The 19,713-nt window shown below is 42.1% G+C and overlaps 1 protein-coding gene across 8 annotated transcripts in view; it reads left to right on the top strand.

The window, feature by feature from the left end:
* The first annotated feature begins 1,612 nt into the window (after positions 1 to 1,612).
* ADD1 (adducin 1) overlaps positions 1,613 to 19,713 on the top strand; it is a 39,617-nt gene continuing 21,516 nt past the window's right edge. For 6 of the 8 annotated variants that reach the window (XM_065878066.1, XM_065878065.1, XM_065878063.1 and 3 more), the window contains exons 1-4: positions 1,640 to 1,834; positions 4,826 to 4,988; positions 11,415 to 11,566; positions 19,393 to 19,473. In XM_065878066.1, coding sequence (XP_065734138.1) covers positions 1,640 to 1,834; positions 4,826 to 4,988; positions 11,415 to 11,566; positions 19,393 to 19,473 — 591 coding nt within the window. Of the gene's footprint in view, positions 1,835 to 4,825; positions 4,989 to 11,414; positions 11,567 to 19,392; positions 19,474 to 19,713 lie in introns of all 8 variants that reach the window. The other 2 variants (XM_065878064.1, XM_065878069.1) reach the window with 1 other exon arrangement.

The following is a 19,713-nucleotide window of genomic DNA, read 5'->3' as shown; positions in this document are numbered from 1 at the left end:
CATTTACTTTCTTGTAAGTATTCTATAGTTTTTGCTGTTACATTTAGGTCTGTGTTCCGTTTGGACTGAATTTTTGTACACGGTGTAAGAAGGAGCACCATTTACTTTTTTAATTGCTAATTTAATCACCTCTTTTAAATCCCCACGTTGCTTATCCTCTGTGGCTTGAGGAACTGTTGTTCACTCACTCACCATTAAAACTCTGCCTGTGGGTTCTGAGACTATTTCTCACCTGTGTCTTTATCCTTTCCTTCTTGTTCTTAATTTATTCAAGACTTTTTAGTTACATACCAGCTATATGGCAAAATCGGTTTTGGGTGCTGGTTCTGCTCCCTCTTCTCAACTTACATGTTTCTGCTGGCCAGTTTCCTCTCCTCTCCTGGGCCCACCTCTGTGCTGATGATTTCCACATCAGCACCTCCGCATTCCTCAGTGAGTCTGTCTCCACTTCTGGACGGTGAATCCAGCTTCCTCAAAGTGAGGACTACATCTGATTAATTTTGTGCCCAGCACAGTGACTGGACGTAAAAATGCCCAGTAAACATTGCATATATATATTGTTAAAGCTGTCATTCAGTAGGTTATAAAAGCAGAATGAACTATTTGTGTGATTAGTAAAGGTGCTATTTAGAGATTTATAGTTAAAAGATGAATATAATTTAGTGTGTTCAAACAGCATTTCAAATAAAAGATTGGGATTAAAAAGAGTGTAAAGTGGGACTTCCCTGGTGGTCCAGTGGTTAAGACTCTGAGCTCCCCAGGCAGGGGGCCTGGGTTCAATCCCTGGTCAGGGAACTACATCCTGCATGCCGCAACTAAAAGATCCCCCATGCCACAATTAAAAGATTCCCCCATGCTGCAACTAAAGATCCCGCACGCCACAACAAAGATGCCGCATATTGCAACCAAGACCTGGCGCAGCCAAATAAATAAATAAGTTTTTTTTTAAAAAAAAAAAGACTGCAAAGTAAGTAGCCATATTAGCAGACGTTTAAATTTGAGCCATTTGGGCATCTTTTCAGGTTATTCACAAACTCAAGGACATGCTGACATTTTCTGAGCCTACTATTATTGTTCTTTGAACCAAGAAGGTGATGTTGATGAAGAGCGTTTCCCATTTGCATGAATACAGATGTGTGAGCGGCTTCTCTCCTTTGACCTGTGTGGCAAATCCTTTGCAGAGTTGCCACCAGTACTTTTGGGGGACAATATCATGAACCACACATTTCTCCAGAAATGAACTGTGCTGCTTTTAGAAGATCCTGTCTGTTTGGGACAATATGTTGACTTGAAACTATCTTGTGGTCAAAATTTTCATATCTAATTATATTTCTTCAGTTTGTCAGAGGATATACTAGCTTTGTTATTGCTTTCCTGTTGTCTGCTGAAGAACAGTGGCAAGGACAAAAACTGCCCTTGTTGGTGGAAAGGTGGGCGATGGCTGATCAGCCACGTGCCTCAAAAGCCACAAAGAAGCATCACACGTCATGGCTCTGACTGGTCAGTCAGTCAGGGCATCCTCATGCTGGAGATTGTATTTATCAGGCTGATGTTCTCATTATGAAATGCTACTGGACATTGATTCAAAAACAATACTGTCTTTTGTTTTGATTCTGTAGGAACCTAGAAAGATTGTGCAATGAATGGTGATACTCGGGCTGCAGTGGTGACCTCACCACCCCCGACCACAGCCCCTCACAAAGAGAGGTATTTCGACAGAGTGGATGAGAACAATCCAGAATACTTGCGAGAGAGGAACATGGCACCAGACCTTCGCCAGGACTTCAATATGATGGAGCAAAAAAAGAGGGTGTCCATGATTCTGCAAAGTCCCGTAAGAGAAGCTTTGTCTCTGACCAAGTGTCCTCTTCCTTCTTCCACTACTTCAGCTCTTATGCTCTGTTGTATGTGTCATAGTCCGTTTACCTTAACACAGGGAATCAGTGCCTTGTGTATATGTATGGCTGTTAAAGAGTTCAGTTTAGTTCAAGTTATCAGACACACAAATGAAAAAGCTTCATTATCATAAAGGATAGGAGGTGTTCATTTCTCCTTTTCACTCTCTCACTGCTTCGCCAGAGAGTCTTTGTAACGACCATTTGAAAATTACTCTTGCCTCCAAAACACCTAGCTTGGTGCTGGGCACTTAGTAGGTCTCAGCAACACTTGATTGTTGATTGATTTTACCTTTAGTTATGGTCGGCATTTGAACCACAGTCACGCCCAACTGTCTTCTGTTTGCATCTTTAGGTAAAGTAGTGCTGTTTTCATAGTTTTTTCATGTTGATGCTGCTGTCTTTATGTGTGCTTCATTCTTTTTATCCTTTTAATCTGTTCTTGTTTTATTTCCTTAATATTTGGGGGTGTCACTTGGCAGATAATTCATTTGAGTTATTTTTTTAAATGTTGATCATCTCTGTCTGCAAGGAACTGGGTACTTAGCATACAAAGCTTATTTGTTTGGTTGTTATTATTATTCATATATTATTCCTCAATAATATAACTTACAGTAAAGTACACAAGTCTTAAGTGTACAGCTTGATGAATTTTGACATATGTATAACACCTGTGTAAATGCCCAGATCAAGTCTCAGACTTTACATTGTAGTCGAAGGAGATAACCATGGAGCAACAAACAGAAGCACAGTGCAGGAAACAGCTGGATGATTAGATTGAGTGTGACTGGGTAGAACAAACCTCTCTGAGTGAGGAAGAGTTGACCTGAACTCTGAATGACAGGAAGGAGCCGGCCATGCAGGGATGGGGGAGAAGCAGACATGAAATTCCCAGGACAGGAATGAGCTTGAAGAGTCCAAGGGCAGCCAGTGTGGTCTGGGCATAGGAAGCGGGAGTGCAGGGTGCGTGAGGTTGGAGAGGGAGGAAGGGGCAGTTGCCTCAGAGGCTGTGTCAGCCCAGCTCAGGGACCGTTGCAGACGGGAATGGCACGCTTCAGTCTTTGAGTAACTCATTCTGGGTTGGTATACAGAGAGCACCGTAGAGGGCAAGGGAGTAAGCTGTCTTTCCAAGCAAGAGGTAGTGGTAGCTTGGGCCAGAGTGGTGGTGGTAGAGGTGGAGAGAGGTAAACTCATTTGTGTTCTGTTTTGAAGGTGGAATAAATAGGACTTGCTGATGGATGGGGAGGAAGAGGTGAGGGAAAAAAAAAAGAATCAGGATAACATCTAGACTTGGCTTGAGCAGTTGTCCTGTGTAAAAGCAACAAGAAACCAAGTGAAAATCACTAAGGATAGAGTGAAGAAGCTAAACTTTCAGTACCGAGTATGTGCCAGGCACTGTGCTGGGGGCACTGGTGATGCCAAGTCCCTACCCACAGGGGTCAAGAACGCAGTCAGCATCAAAATGTTACTGACCCACACGCACTGTGGAGTCTGGGAACAGAGAAAGAACCCTAGAGGAAAGACTGGTAAGGCCTGGGCTTTACTGAGTAGAATGTACCCGGTGTTGGTTTTTTGGTTTTAGGAGCATGGATCGTTCAACTGCAGTAAGGAGTGGGAAGGCCCACCCTGTGTGTACAGATGCTGACAGTTGGGAGATGTGAGAGGGAACCTGTGGAAGTTTCCTTCAGACTGATTCTCTGTTCTCAGTGGAATAACAAGTGGAGGCATCTGCTTAGAATGGGCACGGGGAGTGGTGTAGAGAAGGCATGAAGAGTATGCGAGAGAATGGGCAAGAAAAGTCAAGAATGATCCCTGGGTTAATGTCAGGGTTGCACTCAGGTCAGTGGTCGTGGATTTACAGTGAGACAGTGCGGTACGGTCTTCGTTCCCCAGCCACTTTCAGCAGCGTGAATAGAAAGGGTGTGAAGAGTTGAACTTAACCTGGGGTTGGGATTTTGCCAGATGAAATGGTAGAGAGTTGAAGTTGTAAGCAAGGGAATGGCTATAGTTTTAAACCAAGGGCCTAAGCTGAATGAGAGAGGTCAGGACACAGGGAAGGTACGGGATGGTGATAAGGTCTTAGGATCAAGACAGACACTAGGAGAGGGTGTTTGGAGAGCACGTGCTTGGCACCAAGACTGAAGAGGGGCCCAGTTACTAGAAATGAGCAGGTCTCTAGGGCATGACCATGGAAATAGGAGGCCGGGTCGTCGGAGGAGAGGCGATCAGGGAGCTGAGAGGGGAGGGTGTGGATATTTAACCATCCGGAGTTAGGACCAAGCAAGCAAGCAGGCAAGGTCATTGGCTGGTGACTGCTGGTTGAGGAAAGAGGCTGGGGTCCAGATGGGTGGCTCCAGGCCTCACTCACTGGTAGTTGCTAAGCGCAGCTCCATACTGTACACATGTAGGTCATCTGGAATGCTGTTGATACAGAGGGTCCTTTGTACTGTGGATTTTTTCTTTTTGTGTTTTCCTTACTAAGTTTTAAGTTCCTGATGGCAAAGCCGTTTTCTTCCTATGTGTCCTCAGTGCCTAGAACAGTGTCAGGTGTTGTAAGGTGACTCAGGGTATTTAATCAGTCCCCTACTGTTTGAAATGTAGACTGCTACCTGTTTTCCCTTTTATTGGTAATAATGCTGGAATGAGCATCCTTATGAATAAGGCTTTGAGCACACCTGTGATTAGTTCCTTAGAAAAGATTCCTAGGAATAGGATGCCTGTTCAAATTTTTAAGCTTTTATCTTGTTAAATTACTGTCCAGAAAGAATGTACTTATTTATGCTCCAGGTAGTGATATATGAGAATATCCATTTGCCTTTCCAGCACTGGATGAAAACAAACAGAAAATTAGTCTATGCGATAGTTACCCCTGCCTTCCCAAGGAACAGAAAAGAAACGATATCTCATTGTTTTAATTTGCCTTTTATTAGGCTTTCTGTGAAGAATTGGAATCAATGATACAGGAACAATTTAAGAAGGGGAAGAATCCCACAGGCCTATTGGCATTACAGCAGATTGCAGATTTTATGACCACGAATGTACCGAATGTCTACCCGGCAGCTCCGCAGGGAGGGATGGCTGCCTTAAACATGAGTGAGTAGTTCCTGACTTGGTATACATTCTCTGTCATTTTCCGGGTAAAATTTCCTAATATTTTCCAATGTGAAATAGATGAGCACACACTATGTAATACATAGAATTGAGGTTTTTTTTAAAATTGAGTTTTAGTTGTAGTAAAAGATAGGCCTAAAAATGTCTTGACTGTAGAGGGCTCCTTTTTTATGAGCCAGTGAGACTGTTATTTCTCAGGCAGGTAACTTTTTATGTGGCTTCTCAGACCCTTTATGAATGAAAAAAAAAAAAACTAATCAGAAATAATGCTCGGGGAGTAGCACATTGATTTTGATTTTGCCTGAACTTATTTCAGTCAAGCCAACATTTCTTTTTTTTTTTTTTAAAATTTATTTCATTAAAAATTTTTGGCTGTGTTGGGTCTTCGTTGCTGCACGTGGGCTTTCTCTAGTTGTGGCAAGCAGGGGCTACTCTTGGTTGCGGTGCGTGGGCTTCTCATTACGGTGGTTTCTCTTGTTGCGGAGCATGGGCTCTAGGCGCACGGGCTTCAGTAGTTGTGGCTCACGGTCTCTAGAGCGCAGGCTCAGTAGTTGTGGTGCATGGGCTTAGTTGCTCCGTGGCATGTGGGATCTTCCCGGACCAGGGCTCAAACCCGTGTCCCCTGCATTGGCAGGCGGATTCTTAACCACTGCGCCACCAGGGAAGCCCCAAGCCAACATTTCTTATCCACCATTCCTCACTGCTCTTCGCAAATGAATGAGAAACAGAAAAATTCCAAAAGAAAGCTAGAAGAAAAATGTTGGGTGGGTGAATGTGAGCAAAGTTAGTTAGCAGAGTTAGTTGTGCAGAGATGGCGCTTTGCCGTGGCTGTTGAATTTGTAAACGTTAACATGACGAGGTGGAGCCCAGGGTACCTTGAGCATCAGCTAATGTGACCTGCTGTGTACTGTGCCCTGGATCAATCTCTGATTTTTCTAGTTGGATAATCAGCTTCTGACTGACCAACTTAAGGTATTGGTTTGCGTTAGATCACCTGCCATGTGCTATTTACCTGTCTGTTCTCTGGTATTCTTAGAGGTTGATTGACATTCACCTGAGTGATAATATCATTAATGTCCAGAGAGTGTTAAAAATCACATGTAATTTACTAGCTCACACTTCCATCCTGAAGTCGAATGGTAGTCACTAGGTTTTCATGTTTTCATATGGATTCCTATTTATTTATTTATTTATTTATTTAATTTTATTTTTGGCTGCGTTGGGTCTTCGTTGCTGCACGCGGGCTTTCTCTAGTTGCGGCGAGTGGGGGGCTACTCTTTGTTGCGGTGCACAGGCTTCTCATTGCGGTGGCTTCTCTTGTTGCAGAGCACAGGCTCTAGGCACATGGGCTTCAGTAGTTGTGTTGCGTGGGTTCAGTAGTTGTGGCCCGTGGGCTCTAGAGCGCAGGCTCAGTAATTGTGGCGCATGGCTTAGTAGCTCCACGGCATGTGGGATCTTCTTGGACCAGGGGTCGAACCCATGTCCCCTGCATTGGCAGGCAAATTCTTAACCACTGCACCACCAGGGAAGTCCTCACATGGATTCTTAATGGATTCTAGTGATATTTATATGAATTAGATAATAAAGGACAATGTAATATATTTACTCACGTATTGTTTTCTAGTCAGAGATAAAGGAAATTTTAATAGTGCCACACCAAAAAAAGAAGGAAGAAAAAAATCTAGTTTTAATTGTATCTAATAGTTTACTTCTCAAATATAAAAAATTTTAATGTGAATTTTAACCTTTGTTGTAGAATATAACATATGTAGATGGCATAGAACAAAATGATATATAACGTATGAATGGTTTAAGGTGAACGCCTTTATAACCAGCACCCTGGTTAAGAAATAAAGTTTTATCAGTTGCTTGCCCTCTTAAAAGGAATCACCATCTTGACTTGAATGGTATCACTGCTTTGCTTTTCTTTATAGTTTTATCATCCAAATGGTTATACTTAAATATTATGGTTTAGTATTTGTCTTTTTTTACTTACTGTCTCTTCAGCATTTTTAAAGCTACAAGTTGCCCCTCCATCTCTCTTTTTCTCCTCGCACTTTAAAGGAAATGGGTTTTGTTGACCTGTAGAGTTTGCTACAGTCTTGAATTTTGCTGATGCCATCTCCATGGTGCCCATTATGTTCTTTTTTCTTTTGTATTTACAGTAAATTGGTAGCTGGGTCTAGAAGCTTGGCTGTATTTGGATTTTGTTCTTTGGCAAGCTCACTGCATAGGTGGCACTGTGTTCTACCCGCAGGCACATAAGCCTGCTTGTTGCCATTTGTGCTGTAGCAGCCATCATTGCTCAATGCCTAGATCCGTTAATTTAACAAAGGTTCCAAGGTGGTGATATTTTAATTTTGTCATTCCTTCTTCTGTATTTACCAGTTAGAATATTTCTGTAAAGAGAAACTTCTCTGGGAAATGCGGCATGGCCAGAAAGGGGGCCGCCTCATTCTCTGTCACTCAACGCATGATTGCAGGGAGGCTGGTGCTAAACCATTCATAGATGACCTGCTTGTTGGTCAGGGTTTCATACGGAGCAGAGCAGCTTCCTTGCTGAGATCTATTGGAAGTCAGCCCTCAACCCACACGCACAAAAAGAAACTTCCTCTCAGCTCTTTTGCTTACCCCGTGGTACGGTTTGTATAAAGGTAACCGTTCAAAATGAGAAGTTGGTTTCCTGTCATCTTCTAAAGTGACCAATTACTATTTCTTTAATATTATTTTGAATGCATAGGTTTTTAAAAAAATTTATTTATTTGGTTGTGTCGGGTCTTAGTTGTGGCAGGCAGGCTCCTTAGTTGCAGCTCACAGGCTCCGTAGTTGAGGCTCAAGGGCTCCTGTGGCTCGCCGGCTCCTTAGTTGTGGCACATGGGCTCCATAGTTGTGGCATGCGGGCTCCTTAATTGCAGCTTGTGGGCTCCTTAGTTACGGCTCGCTGGCTTCCTTAGTTTTGTGGCATGAGAACTCTTAGTTGCAGCATGCATGTGGGATCTAGTTCCCGGACCAGGGATCGAACCCGGGCCCCCTGCATTGGGAGCACAAAGTCTTAACCACTGCGCCACCAGGGAAGTCCCTGCAGAGATTTAAATATATTTAATGTGTTTCAAAACATTGCAGTTATCCTTTTTGATACTACTCACATTGTCCCACCTTTGACTAAAGAGAACCTCTCCAAGTTGACTCCTGAGCCTAGTAGTCTTTGACAGCTTCCAGGCCACCTCCTGTAGGAGATGTTCTAGGCTCATCTTGTACGTTTCCTGCCTCAGATCTGGAGTCAGCCATTTCTCTAAGAAACCTTGATTTCTTTTTGTGAGAAATGAAATTCTAGTCTCGTGCTAGAAATGCTCTTTGCTACTGACTGGTTAGTTATTCTTTTTAGACCTTTTTAGTGGATAGAGCTAGGAAATATAAATTACCTTTTGGAGATTTCCTAAGAATCCGCCTGCCAATGCAGGGGACACGGGTTTGAGCCCTGGTCTGGGAAGATCCCACATGCCGCGGAGAAGCTAAGCCTGTGCACCACAACTACTGAGCCTGCACTCTAGAGCCCACGAGCCACGACTACTGAAGCCCGCACAACTAGAACCCGTGCTCCGCAACAAGAGAAGCCACCACAGTGAGAAGCCCGCGCACTGCAACAAAGAGTAGCCCCTGCTCACTGCAACTAGAGAAAGCCTGCGCCCAGCAACGAAGACTCAATGCAGCCAAAAATAAACAAATAAATTTATTTTTAAAAATTACCTTGTGATTTGTATACTATATTGATAAATTGGAATTGTAAGTATAATTATAAATATATTGGAATTATAATTCCAATTAAAATTCAGGTCTAAGGGGTTTTTACTTAACCTCTCCTATCTAACATTAGTTTTTCTTTCTTCTACAACAAGAATTCTGGTTCTCCAGGACACCAGGAGTAACAAAACTAGAATATTACTTAATAACTCATTTGCTTTCTCTCACATACCACACACAGTATCAATCCTATACCAGTAATATGTTCTCTCTTCATGTTTTAAAATAGTTATATTCTCTGTTGTCAGAGCATATAACCATTATATGTTATGGTCTTGTTTTTACGTTCATTTTGTGTTACAATTAATAACTTAATTCTATAATAAATATATATTTAATGCTCACCACCAGTCGTTGTATCAGTGCCCCTTTAGTCAGTGTGGTTGTCTGAAGTTGCTTTTATAGTAGATTTCCCAGAAAACACTTGTGGAAAGGATTTCTTCATTCTTGCGTTGTGGCCTTTATATGTCAATGTTAATTTGGTTTAGTTAGTTTGGGTATAAAATCATTGGCTCACATTTTCCTGTTTTGTGTATCTTAAATGCATAATTCATTTTCTTAGAATTTGAAGACAATCTTTCCATATAAGTTACTTGGTTTCTTTTCCTTGACGCTCATAATCTATTTTTCTTTAGAGTCCAGAAATTTTACCAGAATATGTCTTGGTGTTTGTCTTTCTGGGCAGTTTTCTCAGATGATGTGCCCTTCCAAACCTTTTTTATTTTCAGAGTGTTTTCTTGAATTGGTTTTTAATATTCATTCTGTTCCCTTGCTTTTGTTTCCTGGTATGCGCATGTTGGATTTTCCTTGTCTGACTTCTTTAACTGTCACGTTTTCTCAAGTCCTTTTTATCACTTTCTTCATTTCTTTATGATTTAAAAAGTTTTTCTCCTCTTTCACCTTTACGCTGTTTTTAGTATTTATTTTTAAAATTATTTTTCATTTATATCTAATTCCTTTTATATTCTAGCCCTCATTTCTGAATTTTTCTAATTATATTAAACATTTTTCTTATCTTTTATTATTAATGCCTTTATCTTTTATGAAATAATAGGTTATAGTTTTCATTTGTTTTGTGGATATGTCTTGTGTGCTTTTGTTATGTGTAGGAATGTGATTTTGCTCTTTTTTCTTTTAATAATTTATTTTTAAAATTAATTAATTTATTTTTGGCTGCATAGGGTCTTTGTTGCTGCGTGCAGGCTTTCTCTAGTTGTGGAGAGTGGAGGCTACTCTTCATTGTGGTGCATGGTCTTCTCATTGCCGTGACTTCTCTTTTTTTTTTTTTTTTTTTCCTGTACATGGGCCTCTCACTGTTGTGGCTTCTCCCGTTGCGGAGCACAGGCTCCGGACGCGCAGGCTCAGCGGCCATGGCTCACGCGCCCAGCCGCTCTTCGGCATGTGGGATCTTCCCGGACCGGGGCACGAACCCATGTCCCCTGCATCGGCAGGCGGACTCTCAACCACTGTGCCACCAGGGAAGTCCCCGTGACTTCTCTTGTTGCGGAGCACGGGCTCTAGGCGCATGGGCTTCAGTAGTTGCGGCGCGTGGGCCCAGTAATTGTGGCTCGTGGGCTCTAGAGCCTAGGCTCAGTAGTTGTGGCACATGGTCTTAGTTGTTCCACAGAATGTGGGATCTTCCCAGACTAGGGCTTGGACCCGTGTCCCCTGCATCGGCAGGCGGATTCTTAACCACTGTACCACCACGGAAGCCCTCTTTGAATAATTTTTGTGTGGTATTTGATCATGATATTTTTCTGTTCATTTTTACATGAAATTAGTTTTCCTGGAGGAGTCCAGTTCAGGAATCCTGACTCTAGAGCTCCCTCTTCTGTTGTTTTTGTGAAGTGCTAAAAAATATGGCAGCTTATTTAATTCTCCTCCCTTGCTTTTATCTGGGTCTTTTCTCTTTTCTTCTTTTCTTTTCTCTCGTTCCCAGCCCCATATTCCCCTCTCCTCCCCTCCCCTCTTTTTTTTTTTTTGTAATAAATTTTTTTACTTACTTACTTATTTATTTATTATTTTTGGCTGTGTTGGGTCTTTGTTGCTGCATGCAGGTTTTCTCTAGTTGCGGTGAGTGGGGGCTACTCTTCGTTGTGGTGCGTGGGCTTCTCATTATGGTGACTTCTCTTGTTGCAGAGCACAGGCTCTAGGCACGGAGGCTTCAGTAGTTGTGGCATGCGGGCTCAGTAGTTGTGGCTCGTGGGCTCTAGAGGGCCGGCTCAGTGGTTGTGGTGAACGGGCTTAGTTGCTCCGCGGCATGTGGGATCTTCCCAGACCAGGGCTTGAACCCGTGTCCCCTGCATTGGCAGGTGGATTCTTAACCACTGCGCCACCAGGGAAGCCCCATAATGTATATGTTTAATACTGTAAATTTCCTTCTAAGTTTTGCTTTACTGCATCCTACAAATTTTATTACCTTTCTGTTATTGATTTCTACCTTAATTGTATTAATGTTGGGGAACTTGGTCTTTGTGAAATAGTCTTTGACGTTTTCAAGACTTACCTTATGGCCCATTGTGGGACGATTAATATCTCAACTGTTATTTGATTTACATTTGACAAGAAATATTAAGTCTTTGAGTCTTGTTCCTTTTTTCATTTCAGGTCTTGGTATGGTGACCCCTGTGAATGACCTTAGAGGATCTGATTCTATTGCCTATGACAAAGGGGAGAAGTTATTGCGGTGTAAACTGGCAGCGTTTTACCGACTAGCAGATCTCTTCGGATGGTCTCAGCTTATCTACAATCACATCACAGTGAGTGTTAAATGGAGTAGTAACTGAATGATAAGTGGAATAGTATGTGTCTGGCACCACCTGTTTTCATGTAGGGGGAGAGGGAATCTGGCTGAGCTGAAGTAGATCTTGGAACACCTTCCTTCTGATTGCTGACTGCAGAGTATAATAACCTGAGAATTAGCAAGTTTGAACTAAAAATTATGAGAACAGTAGTTCTTTAAAACTCCTTTCTTGCTTGCTAACCTAATAAATGAGTGTTTACCAAATTGTAGGCAGTTCCTAAAGTTCTTTTTATGCCTAAAAAATCAAGAATGAAGATGTTTTCTTTCCTACTTGGACCAAAGCCTTCTATCTCTCATATTTATTTCTTCAGATATTCCAGTTTTAGCCATTTTTCAACATTATCAGGACCTCTAGTTTCTTCAATTCATTGTTTCTTTTGTTTTAATTTGTTTCTGGCTGCATTGGGTCTTCGTTGCTGCGCTCAGGGTTTCCCTAGTTGCAGCGAGCAGGGGCTACTCTTGGTTGCAGTGTGCATGTTTCTCATTGCGGTGGCTTCCCTTGTTGAGGAGCACAGGCTCTAGGGTGCGTGGGCTTCAGTAGTTGTGGCGCACAGGCTCAGTAGTTGTGGCTCGTGGGCTCTAGAGCACAGGCTCATTAGTCGTGGCACACGGGCTTAGTTGCTCTGCAGCATGTGGGATATTCCCGGACCAGGGCTCAAACCCGTGTCCCCTGCATTGGCAGGAGGATTCTTAACCACTGCGCCGCCAGGGAAGCCCCTTATTGGATATTTTAAATTATTAATATAGTGTGTGCTTATTGTGGCAAGCGTCCCTTACACAGACGTTGAAAGAAGAAATCATAATCCTGTGAATACTCTTATCCCCCTTGAGATAACCAGCATTAACAGACGTTTAAATCGTTTTACCCTTTTCTCCATACTCAACACACTCAGTACACACAGTACTTAATACACATGTGTAGGTGTTTTTTACTTGTGGACTCATAACCAGCAGTGCTTAGTTCGGCTCCATTCTTTTTTTTTTTTTTTAAGTATTTATTTGTTTTGGCTGTGAAAGGATCTTAGTTGCTGGATGTGGGCTTCTTAGTTGCGGCAGGCATGCTCTTAGTTGTGGCATGCATGCAGGATCTAGTTCCCTAACCAGGGATTGAACACGGGCCCCCTGCATTGGGCGCACGGAGTCTTACCCAGTGGACCACCAGGGAGGTTCCCAGCTCCATTCTTGACTCCAAGGAATGCTCTTTGATGGTAGTCTGAAGCCCACCTTTGTGACTAGTGCACTGTGCTTCTGGGACGTGGTAGGGATCTTTGCCAGATATACCGAGTTACCCTCCCCTCTGTTCTCCACATTGCCGCTAAAGTGAACCTTTCAAAACGCAGACCTGACCCTGTTGTATCTATGCTGTCGTGCTTGTGGAATGTTACTTCCACCCTAGCACACCTGCTTTATTTCCCGCACAGCAGTTTCCGTCATCCATACTGTACGTTTGTTCGTCATCCACATCAACTCCATGAAAGGAGCCTCCGGCTGTGTCCTGGGAAGAATTCCTGTGCTGGGCACAGAGGAGGCGCACACTGAACTCTTGGCTGAATGATGGAGTGAAGCATCCAGTTGAACTGAAATTCTGCCTTAGTAAAATTATCAAATGAGACTCCATGGTGCCTTTTGATATTTGGTCAGTGGATCCAGTTAGCCTCCCACAAGAGCTGGCTCTCTTCCTTGTGCCTGTGTGGAAATTGCTGGCCTCTGTGGCTAATTATACTTGACAGAACGTCTGTGTAGATATATTTTTTTTTTAATAAATTTATTTATTTATTTTTGGCTGCGTTGGGTCTTCGTTTCTGTGTGAGGGCTTTCTCTAGTTGCGGCGAGCGGGGCCCACTCTTTATCGCGGTGCGCGGGCCTCTCACTATCTCGGCCTCTCTTGTTGTGGAGCACAGGCTCCAGATGCGCAGGCTCAGTAGTTGTGGCTCACGGGCCCAGTTGCTCCGCAGCATGTGGGATCTTCCCAGACCAGGGCTCGAACCCGTGTCCCGTGCATTGGCAGGCAGGTTCTTAACCACTGTGCCACCAGGGAAGCCCCTGTGAAGAGATTTAATGCTAAATGGTTGCCTAAAAATTAGTTCCATGAAAATGTTACATCGCTAAGAGGAAATGTAATCCTTGGCTTAATGCCAGCCTTACATTCTCTGGGGATTTTAAAAGCTGTTTACTACTAGTCCTATTATGAATGCTATTTAAATAAGTTTGAATTGCTTAAATTGATCATTTTTCCCCCCTTTAATTATTTGGGACTTGGCAGAATTAAAACATTAGTTAGGGGCTTCCCTGGTGGCGCAGTGGTTGAGAGTCCGCCTGCCAATGCAGGGGACACGGGTTCGTACCCCGGTTCGGGAAGATCCCACATGCTGCGGAACAGCTGGGCCCGTGAGCCATGGCCGCTGAGCCTGTGCGTCCGGAGCCTGTGCTCTGCAACGGGGGAGGCCACAACAGTGAGAGGCCCGTGTTCTGCAAAAAAAAATAAAAAAAACATTAGTTAGGTGTTTACTTTTCTGTAAGTGATCTGTTTGGGACTTAACACAGAGTAAAAAAGAAATTCAAGTTACAAAACATATTTCTTATATCTTGTGAACTAGAGAATCTTTGAGGAAGAAAGTTTTTGTTTTTTTAACTATTTATAGCATCCATATTTTGGTTTCACAGTCTAGGCGTTATCATATATAGATTTAACAGAAAAGAAATATTAATAGTATCAGTGCAGCCAAAAAGTGCCAACAGGTCATCATGCCCTTTCTTTGAAGGAGGGCAATAGGGATTTTCTGCTAAAGGGATTTAAAAGTGCTAACAGGTGTTAGAGGATTGGAGCTGATTGTCTGAATTATAGCTCTGTCTTAAGATTGCATTGGATTTAGAGAAGCTTTTGAGCGGGGGTGTCAAAAGACAGGATAGCCCAGTTGGCATATGAGCTGGGCTTCCTCTCTTGGTGGCACGTAGCCAATGGCAGGGTCTTTCCGTCCCTAAATGCCTCTGGGTGTCAGTGGAATGCTAGGTTCACCTCCATTCTGGATTCCAAGGAATGCTAACCCTCTGAGGTGGTGGGCTCCAGAGGTGGCAGCGGGTCCACAGTGACTGTGTTCTAAGGACATGATAGGGATCTCTGCCAGAGATAGTGAGTCGGGTGTATTGTGTTTTCGGTGAATGACGTTAGCGCTCATTCCTTGTGCACAGAGAAGGGGCATTACATGTGGGAAGACTCGCAGTTAGACCAGTGCTACACCATCAGGGACTAGAAAACTTACTTTGAAATGTCCTCTCTTTTTTCAGTCTACATCAGTATTTAGCACTTTCTCCTTTTTGTTTCAGATTCTGAAAATTGTATATTTTAAGCTTTTTCCATTATAATATGTAGATCTGTTAAGCTCACTCTTGGAAATATATGTTAAAGAAAGAAGTCAAGAAAACATGATGTATAAATATATTTATTATAGCATTATCTGTAATAATAAAAAAATTTGAGTCTTAATATCCATCAGTAGGTGGGAAGTGGCTCAGTTATTCAACATCAGCTTGAGGGAATGTTACATACTATGAAAAGTAATTGATAAAGACCATGTGAAACCATGGAAAATAATTATTATAAAAGAGAAAATATAAAATGTATACTGTTTATAGCTATATGAATTATGTGTGTGTATATATATATATATATATATATATATATATATATAGACAAAGAAAAAAGTGAGTAAAACTGGCTATGTAGTATTTTTTTAATGTGGGACCTCATAGCATGAGCGTGCTTCTAAAACTTATGTGGAGGAAAAAAGGCCTAGAATAGATAACTCCTGAAGAACTAGGTAACGAGATATTTTTTCCTATCAAGTGTCAAACTTATAAAGTGATGGTAACTAAAACAGTGTGCTTTGGGGAAAGGCAGAAACAGATAAACCAGTGGGACAGAGCCTAGAACTAGATCTTTATGTACTGCAATCAGATATACAGGGACTTCACTGGTGGTCCAGTGGTTAAGACTCCACGGTTCCAGTTCAGGGGGCCTGAGTTCAGTCTCTGGTCAGGGAACTAGATCCCGCATGCTGCAGTGGAGATCCTGCATGCCTCAACTAAGACCCGGTGCACCCAAATAAATAAATAAATATTAAAAAAAAAAAAAGAAATCAGAGATACAAAAGAGTCTGCATTGCAGATCATCAAGGGAAGAACGAAGGACCAGGCTGTGATTGGTGCTGGCACAACTAGATTGAAAAATCAGGATTGGAAAAGTGTATTGGATTCTGACCTTATACTGTATAGAGTCACAAAGCAATTCCAATGAATTAAGCATTAAGTGTGAAAGATAATACTTAAAAAATTTTGGGATCTGTATACGTGAAAATCACTTACCTTTAACCTCTGACTTAAGAAAAGTTGTCTTAAGACACAAAAGCACTTATCATAAAAGAAAAGATGAATAAATTATTTGACTACATTAAAGTAAACAAATTTCTCATCATTAAAAGACACCATAAAGAGAGTGAAAATAAAAGCTTACAACCTAGAAGATTTTGCCTCACGGTTAGCCAACAAGAAATTAGTATCCAGAATAGACGAAGAACTATCAGTAAGCAACCAGTATAAAATGGACAAAAGACAAGGCAATTTACAGGAATTTCACAGAAGGGGAGATAAGACTGGCTTATAAAAATATGAAGTGTACTCAACTCAGTTGTAACTGGGAAATTATAAAGTCACGATGGAATACCATTTCACAGACATCAGATTTTAATTTTTAGGAAAGATGGTTGTAGAAGCACAGAACTATCATATACTACTAGCAGGAGTGTACATTTAATTAGGCCCTTTGGAAAATAATTGGCTTCACCTCCTACTTTGTTACCCTGGAGAAACTTGTACCATGTACACTAGAAGACAGGTATAAGAATGTTCATAGCATTGTTTTTAATGGCAGAATGAAAACCACGTCCATTGACAGAAGATGGATACATAAATTGTATATTCATCCAATAGGCACTATACAGCAATGAGGATGAATAAATTATTGCCATGTTGTATATCATCTGGAGGAATCTCAGAAATAGTGTTGAGGGAAAAAAGTCACCGAAAAATACAGTATGATTGCAACTACATGAAGTTCACAGACAGATAAAAATCAAGCAATACATTGCTTAGGGATGAACATATATAAAGTGAAGCTGTAAGGACAAGAAAGGGAATGCTTAACACATAGCTCAGGGACAGTGATTACTTATGGGATATGGGGAGAAAGAAACAGCTTCAGAAATACTAGATTTATTTTGTTTCTGAAGCGGGTTGAAAGGTACATGGACATTTATTATTTTACTTAAGTTGTACGTATACCTGCTAAATACTTTTTTACATGTATGTTTCAAAATAAAAACTTTTAAAATAAGCAAAAATATCTGACTTGGGACTTCCCTTGTGGCACAGTGGTTAAGAATCTGCCTGCCAGTGCGGGGAACACTGGTTCGATCCCTGATCTGGGAAGATCCCACATGCCACAGAGCAGCTAAGCCCACGCACCACAACTACTGAGCCTGTGCTCTAAGAGCCTGTGAGCCACAGCTATTGAGCCCGCATGCCACAACTACTGAGCCTGCGCTCTAAGAGCCTATGCGCTGCAACTACTGAGGCCCGTGCACTCTAGGACCCATGTGCCGCAACTACTGAGCCTGCGTGCTGCAGTAGCTGAAATCCGCGCACCTAGAGCCCATGCTCTGCAAAAAGAGAAGCCACTGCAATGAGAAGCCCGCACACCACAAAAGAGTAGCTCCCGCTCGCCGCAACTAGAGAAAGCCCACGCGCTGCAACGAAGACCCAGCTCAGCCAAAAAATAAATAATATTTAAAATATCTGACATTTAATTTTTCCCTGTTTCCAACCTTATTTTTCTTCATCCCAGCCAATAAATACACAGAGTAATTCCTTGTTTAAGTTTTGTTTTGACCCAGTTTGGGAATTGGGGAATTTGCATAGTTTTGATTTAGATAGTTAGAAAGATCAGCATCTTTTATAAAATAAAAGAACTGACTTCAGGGTTAAAAAACCTGGCTAACTTAAAATTAATGGGAAAATATTTGGGGGAAAGGCCCCAAATTATAGAAAGGCCCAAATATTTCTGGGCCCTCGGTAGTGAAAGTGTGGAGTCCTAACCACTGGACTGCCAGGGAATTCCCAGCATTTTTGAAATAACTAAAAAGGAGTAGAGACCTAGTAGTAGAGATTTATAGAGAATGGATATTGTAGAGATGGCTTTCCTACTACCATTAATAATATTGCAGGGCTTCCCTGGTGGCGCAGTGGTTGAGAGTCCGCCTGCCGATGCAGGGGACGCGGGTTCGTGCCCCGGTGCGGGAGGATCCCACATGCCGCCGAGCGGCTGGGCCCGTGAGCCATGGCCGCTGAGCCTGCGCGTCCGGAGCCTGTGTTCCGCAACGGGAGGGGCCACAGCAGTGAGAGGCCCACGTACCGCAAAGAAAAAAAAAAAAATAATAATAATATTGCAGTAGTGTAATAGTTAAGAGATGCCATTTATTGAAAGCTTTATTGTGAGTACAAGCCCCTTTCATCCCCACTTCATGGGTGAGGAGACCAGGAGCCCAGGGTCCCCAGAGCAACATAGACAGTTCTGGGTTTTAACTCAGGTCTTATATGACTGTGGGTCCACATTCTAGTGTGCTGAGGAAATCCAGTGAGTTTCACGTGAAGGTGACATGGAGGAGATGGGATAGTTTCAGATGTCCCAGGACTAAACTACAGTTTAGGGTGGAGGTAGACCTCGTTCTGTGTTGCACACCACAGACAGATTTCTGTTCAGCGTAAGAGAGAGTGTTGAATGATTAGGCCTCTCCAGCTTCTGTTTGTTTACTGCTGTACCCTAGCCTCCAGGTGCAGAAGGCCTCCGGGACTATTTGCTGAATGAAGGAACGAGGCTGGCCGTGTGAGGGCATCACTGCACTGTCCAAGCAGACACCCCTCCGCCCCGTGTGTGTTTCTTTTGGGCCACTATAGAAGTCACTGTGCTGGTTAGGAAGTTGGACTAAACAGCATAAGGCCTTTTCAACAAACATTGAATTCCACCTACCTGACCCTAGTTAGAATTCTTAGCCCAGTAGTAAATGTGTTCCATCCTAATAGCTTTGGGAAGTCTTTTGAGTCTATCCCCAAATCATTATATTGATAAAAATTAGACTAAATTTTTGTGAGGGCAGGACTCCCCCCCTACCCAGCACTACATGATTAGCATCTAGCACATATCCATCATATGTGACAAATCTGTATTGTTGAAAGAAAACTGTATTGTGGAAGGAAGAAAGATACCAGTGGAATAAGGATGTGACGTGTAGAGACTTTTGGTCAGGCAGAAAGGAAGAACGCTCTCTTATTTGTGATTTTTATGATTGTTCACTATCCTATAGGTTTTGAGTACTTAAAAAAAAAAACATTTTGACTTCTAAAAAGTAAGGTTTGGTTTTCATTATTACACCCTTGAGGAGTGTCACCTTTTTGCACGTGATACTGGCTTGGTAGCCACCAGAAGGTTTTTTCTTTATAAAGTTAATTATCATGAATGTGACCAAGATGCACTTCATGTACCCAGTAAGTTACTACAACATAATAACAGAAAGCTTTCAGTACCCCTTAGCTTTGTGATAGGCACCGTATTTAAGTGAGACCCTATGTAGCTCAGTTAGTGCTCACAAAAAAACCGTGAGTCTGTGGACTGAAAGAGATGCAAATAATTTCAATAGGATTTTTGAGCTAACTCAGTAATTCTCCACACAGACCAGAGTGAGCTCCGAGCAGGAACACTTCCTCGTTGTACCTTTTGGACTTCTCTACAGCGAAGTGACTGCATCCAGTTTGGTAAGAATGTCCTTCTCTTCTTGGGCATCAAGTATATGTAGGCCATGTTAGGTAATTAAATACTGTCTAATCTCGTTAGACATGTAAAACCCAAGAAAGGGGAAAAACTCTTATGTTTTGTGTGATTAACTCAGGGAAAAACTTTTAAAATTACTTATAAACACTTTAAACTTTGGTTTAAGTAATTTCTAGCTAGGATAACGTGAACTCCTCTTGATATTTAAGATTTTGCTTTCTTAT

The sequence above is a fragment of the Phocoena phocoena genome, chromosome 5 (assembly GCF_963924675.1).
Source record: "Phocoena phocoena chromosome 5, mPhoPho1.1, whole genome shotgun sequence".
NCBI classification, from domain to species: domain Eukaryota; kingdom Metazoa; phylum Chordata; class Mammalia; order Artiodactyla; family Phocoenidae; genus Phocoena; species Phocoena phocoena.
The sequence above is the reverse complement of the archived record's forward strand: the minus strand, read 5'-3'. Positions and strand labels throughout refer to the sequence as shown.